Source organism: Adelges cooleyi, unplaced genomic scaffold, assembly GCF_023614345.1.
Source record: "Adelges cooleyi isolate 19-005CV unplaced genomic scaffold, UGA_ACOO_1.1 ACOO_flye_CR_arks_rails_tigmint_CR_PRNA_247, whole genome shotgun sequence".
In the NCBI taxonomy this organism is placed as follows: domain Eukaryota; kingdom Metazoa; phylum Arthropoda; class Insecta; order Hemiptera; family Adelgidae; genus Adelges; species Adelges cooleyi.
In genome coordinates, this window is record NW_026095912.1 from 12,921,617 (window position 1) to 12,927,916 (window position 6,300).

Consider the following 6,300-nt stretch of genomic DNA (forward strand, 5'->3'; position numbering starts at 1 on the left):
TGTATCAACATTAAAAATGCCTGCCAAGTTAAAAGCCTCGTCGATTAATCCGAGATTTGTTTCTCATTGAACATTTCAACGCTTTAATGTAATCTACAACTATGGTTAATTTATTGAGTAAACACTGGATAGAAAATATGTATTATCCGGCCCAGCTGAAACTCATTACGACAATGACCGCTACAGTAATATAATATCAGCTTATAGATGTATTGGGGGTTTTTTTACAATTATATCTCGCTCGCGGTGAACCGCGAAGAAGGGTTTTAGAATCGTAGTAATCGAATTTCAAAAGGCGGCGCGATTTTTTTATTTTGACTCTGTGTGAACGCTGAGCAAACAACAATATTACCGCTTACTACGACGCCTTGTAGAACGCACCCTAATCTAACCTCACTTTCTGAAGAGACGTAAACAATAATATTATTATAACGTATAATCTGTTGTTGTCCGGCACCCGTTTGTATGTTTGTCACTTTTCAGCTGTATTCGATGCTATAGTCGGTAGTCCCTTTTTTTATTTTGCAAAATTAAAATGCCAATAAAATATTTGTACGTTTATTGCGAGCTGTGCATATCGTGAAACGCGCTTTGTTGTTATCTCGAACAGTGGCCAGTACTTAACGTAAAAACTTAATTCGATATTTGTTAAATTAATTCTCTGCAACAACATTACAAATGGCAAAGTTGTCTGCCAAGCTAAAAGCCATCGATTACCCCGGGATCAGCACGTTCGACGAAAGTGGTAGGTTAGGCTTGGTCAATTAATCGGATATTATAATCGTTGTTGGGTTTAAGGTAAAATTGTGTATTAATGTGCTGAAAACGATGGCGTTTTCAGGTTTTTGTAGTCACTCTTAGTTTTTGAGTTATAGCCTAAAAAATAAGCCCATATACGTGAGTGCGCATATTTTTTCTCATTGAAGATTGTTCATCATTGAACATTTCAATAGCTTAATCTAATTTAACTAAAGTTAATACTTTGAGTAAACACTGGACATGAATATATTGTTTGGACCAGTTAAAACTCGTTAGGATAATGAACGCTACAAGTAGCAGTATTAGGTTTATTTTTTTACTTAGATATGTCTCATAACTGGAGTTGTATTGAAAATATCCGTGACCCACAATAAATAAAATACGTCTTGAGGTTTTTGACTGTTAAGTCATTTAATATTGATGCAATCAACGCCATAGGATAGGTGTAATGTTTTTCCTACAAATGTGAAATTTATTTTTATTTTTGAAGAGGTTTGTTAGATCATAGGTAATATTTTCATATCCTATAGGTAATCTTTTTTTTCTCTGGGGATTCGAGTCGTCTGCCATAGCCCGTAGGCGTACAAAGACACTTACACTGTATTAGTGAGCTCTTACTGCCTATCGCGTTGTCGTAGGTTGTTGTGACTAAATAACGAGTGAACACAGTTATCTAGTGAAACAAGTTTTTTTGGCTATGACTTAAGTGTGATCAGAAAAAATCAAATAAAACGATTAGGAGCTACCATAAATTTGGTCTTAACCCTTAACTAGTGACATCTGGTATCTCGTGGCGGTCTGATTATTCTTGTAGCAATTGCATTCTTATCAGTTAACACAAAACATTGATTATAGTTAGTATGTTTTTGTTGTAGAATCTTTTGTATACAAATTTGTTTGATTTTACCCAATAACTTGAGGTACAGCCATAATAATTGAATGAGTTATAAAAATCCTCGTCACTAGTAAAGGTTTCAAATCAAATTTGGAAATTCTCATTATTAAAAAAGCAAACTTATTTTACAGGACACCCTTGGATGATTAAGCTATTCGTAGATCCTAGACACTTAAGACCCCAAATTTCCAAGGCCGTAATGTAATCCCCTCTTGCTAAAAAAAAAAAAAATTATTTTATTATTAGGTCCTTAATGATCAAATATAAGACATGATAATATATATTTTACTTCAGTAGTTGAATAAAATTTGATTGGTATATATTTTTTTTTTAAATCAATACAGTGGAACCCTAATAAGTCGAAGTACTAGGGAAACGTATTTTTCTTTAGAACTATCAAGCTTTCGACTTACTAAGGTTTTTCGAGCTATCAAGGTATTAGAAAATAAAAAATATGACTTACCTAAAGAGGTTTTTGTATAGCTGTTGATTATTATATGACGGAACCTCAATAAGTCCAAGCTCGAGGGAAACGTAACTAACAATACCTATGTCTTTACCAGTTATAATAACTACAAATTAATATTGGAATGTTTTTATTCGTTTTAGATGAAAAGTGCTTACGTCGACTGGTAGTTTGGTTAGAGGAGAATAAGTTGTGTTTGTATAAGCCCAAAGAACGGGCGGATTTGAAAAAAACTAATTCTCCCACTTGGAATGAGGCGTTCAAAAGCTACTGTACATTATGTTCCAGCCCAATAAGCAGTGATGAAATATTGAACCATATTGAGTGGCTATTGGGTACGGCCATTAGAAAAGAATATAACAAAGACAGTAAGTTCATGTTTGGTAATTATTTAATGTTTGAACTATTTGCTAATTTGTATTTTTTTTTTTATATAGAAGTCAAGTATGACGAAAAGTCAAAATTGGCCCTTGAGACTTCCACGGATGTTCCAATGATAATACCGTCTAATAATCCCATAGACAATCTCGACGGTACGTATAAAATAATAGTTTCACGAACCCATTCGTGCATAATGAACTTATTGATTAATTTCAAATAATTTCAGGATGAACTGTTTTTAGTTTTGATCGTATCCCTTAAATTAATAATAAATCACCATAAAGTATCTAATGTATTAATAAAAGATTTTTTTTTAAGTTTATTTTAATTGATAAAGATTGAGATTGTTTAATATTACCCAACCAAACCTACCATGAATTTTCCTCGCTAAAAATCACGCTATATTATTATAACTTAATAAAATATAACTAAATGATACAATAGTAGTATTGTAAAAAAATACTTAAAAAGTATTTAAGATCTTCTAAAAATCCTTCCAATTATTGACTAAAAATTTAACTTAGAACCTCTCTAATCATTCATAGTCACTTATTTTTTTTTAAGAAAACTATAACATCTATTTTTATAGTATAATATACAAAAATTCAAAATTTGTTTTCAACATTTTTCTGAAGTAAATGAATTATTATTTATTTGCTTTCTATTATTTGAGCTTATTGTTAAATTATTTTTTTAATTTTATTAGTAAAAAATTGAGTTAAAAATAAACTATTTTTTATTTATTATCTACGCCGTTCATGAACATTATCTTATTGCTTATATTATTCATTACTTTTTATAAACAGTTAAATCTATTAAGAATTATTATTACACTTGTGTGCATAAGGCAAACCAAAAAAAGTTTATGAAACGCCAAATAAAAACCTAAAAAATTAAACTAGGTAATAAAAAAAAAAAAACTGATTGACTAAAGATTAAAACCTACTACTATCTATATATTTATAAAACTATACTAACAAGCTGTTTAAACCAAAAGTGGTTGCAAAAATGTTGGCACCTTAGTGCCAACATTAGAACCATGTCTCTTAAGACATGGTTCTAATGGCCACATGGGTTCACCACAATCATTTAATAACAACAGGCACTAACAATTTTTAAAATTTAATTTTAGTAATATTTTTTTTTTCATTTGCAGTTAATAGCTGTGAATTCAAAGAAGGCGTTGAAAGTCTTGCAGATATATTAAATATATCTAAACATCCAGATCACATTGTTACCTTGGAAGCTATTCGCACGTTGATAGCTAAGAGGTTAAATGAAGAATGCATAAAGGATCCGTTATCTGTTCTTCCAAAGGTAGGTACAGATTAATAAAGTAGTTAAATGTTAGTTTTACGCAGATAATATCAACAACAGTAATTTTACTTATTACAGGGCGAAGCTTTCCCCTTGGAATTAGTTAAAACATTCAAAAACAAATCAAGTAATCCAGCGGTCGAACAAGCTTTGAAGGTTCTAAGACTTGTACAGGTACACAGGTTACGCGACTTACAAACTTGCATCAACGAATGTATCGTATCCATGCAACAAATCACGTCCAATCCAAAAACTGATACTAAACTCGGCAAAGTTGGTTATTGAATAGCAAGTTATGTAGAAGTATAAGTAGTTTTTCATGCCTACAAAATATACCTTCTTCCTGTCGTGTTTATTCTTACGAATGGATTGTTCATTATTATATTTAATAATAAGCTGTGAGTTAATAATTAAAATGATACTATTCAACTAATATTGATGTAAGTCAGATAGAGGTTTAATTATTATTATTTTTTTTAAATTAAGTTAAGTGATTTTCAAATGTGTGAACCTATTTTATACATGATTTTATGATTACCATCTTGTTGCCTCAAAATAAGCAATAGGTAAATGACAACATTCTTACATAGCTTAGAGAGCAGTAACATTTCTGCTATCATTCGAAAAAAAATGCAGTTGCTAAACCAAACCACATACGAAACACACAATGTTAACGACATCTTTTTGTTTTCTGGTACTGATGTTTTGTCTTGGTTGCCGTGATAGGGTAGAAATGTTGTTCTTCTGTATACTTAGGGGGTTTGGTTTATGCAAATTATTTTCTTCGACGATTTGTATGTAGTAATTTGTCCTACTATATTGTACACTTGGAGGATTTTCCTGTGTAGAAGTACCGTTGTTTAAAACTGTGCCCTCGTTAACTTATCTACGCATTGCATTTGCAATAACATATTCATATAATACAAGTAAATGCAATTTTGACCATCAAATCTAAAATTTCATAACGCATTTTATTTATATGAATGTTATTTTCATTTCTTTCTTTAAAAGGCCCAGTAAACATAGCAGATACATGGCTTGCAGAAGGTAAAACAATTTTGTGGGCTGCAATTTGTTTACAATCATTACATAATATGAAGTTTGAGTCGAACAATGTTCTTGCATAAGAACTGAAACAACGTTACAGGTTTATTGAGATCATGTTCATTGTATAATTTACCGTGGTTGAGTATCGCAGCCCTCGTGTAGTAACACATGAAACGGTTGATGTGATAGGATATAAGTGTTATTCTTCTATATACTTAGGGGATTTTTCTGTGTACAAGTACCGTTGTGTAAAAATGTGCCCTCATTAACTTTTCTACGCATTGCATCAATTGTTCGATGGATAGCTTAAATAAAAATGTACCTTAAGAAATATCTAAAAATTGTTTTCTCATCCGTGAACAATAAAATAGCCAATACAGTTGATGGCCATGATGGCGATGGTGCATATTGATGTTTAGGAAATAATAAAAAAAACAACATAATATTAAATGGTTTGTCCTGCTTTATTAAGCTTAAGCTATTACTAGGTACACTGTTTTAAAATCTCTACGCACTTGAACGGCAAACATTTATGTGTAATTTTGTTGCCCGTCTTTCAAGACTAGTCTTATTTTCTACAAATTCTTGGTTGTGTGTGTGCGGTTTGTTTTGTTAATTTTGTTAGATGTAAGAACATGTTATAAAAAAAAAAAATGGTATAAAACACTTTTCCAATAACAAATATACTGTTATTATAATTTAAGCAATTGGTTTTTGTTTCATATGGGTTTTAATAATATTAAGCTGTGAGTTCCTTGTTTTGTGAAAAATATTTTAAATAACTAAAAACATATAGTTTGTTAATGTTTGTTGTGATATTGTCTTCTTACCTGCTGTAATATATATCAAGCTAAAAAAACATGTGTTGTGTTGTTTATTTTATAAATATAAATTGCGATTTTCTGCCATTTATTGGAACAATCCAATATATTAGTTTTTGTACAAAAAAACAGTGATGAGACCAGTGTCGTGTTGCTGGAAATAGTGTTCACATTTCACTGAGACACCCGTGTAAGTATGTTAAGTATTTAACAGCGGTAAAATTATATGTATGTCCAGAAGAAAAATACCATTAAATGTTCTTCTATCCATCATAAAACAGCTAGGTCAAGTCAATTGCATTGTCTATTGTATATATAATAATTAATTCAGCTTGTCCCATAGATGGACAGTATTTGAATTAAAATATTAAAAAATACATTTTAAATTTTAGTTTCTAAAACGTACATGATGATTCATTAAGGACAAGACACTATTTTGTAGTTTTTGTTTTTTTACAATTTTTTAAAATATTAAAATTGCTTTGTTTTTTTTTGTCCGAAACTTAAATAGGAAAGTAAATATTTAACTTTCTATTTTAAATGAGAATAATTTTCTGAAACTTTTGACTGGTTGATCATTTTTAATAATATTTATAAGTATAACCACTTAAAAA

General features: G+C 30.3%; 1 protein-coding gene across 1 annotated transcript; it reads left to right on the forward strand.

Moving 5' to 3' along the window:
* The first annotated feature begins 434 nt into the window (after positions 1–434).
* LOC126836476 (RNA transcription, translation and transport factor protein) lies at positions 435–4,179 on the forward strand. Its single transcript, XM_050569937.1, has 5 exons — positions 435–745; positions 2,264–2,488; positions 2,558–2,653; positions 3,658–3,818; positions 3,897–4,179. Exons 1-5 carry the CDS (start codon positions 679–681, stop codon positions 4,101–4,103), a joined length of 756 nt encoding a protein of 251 aa, XP_050425894.1. The 5' UTR covers positions 435–678; the 3' UTR covers positions 4,104–4,179.
* The last annotated feature ends 2,121 nt before the right edge of the window (positions 4,180–6,300 follow it).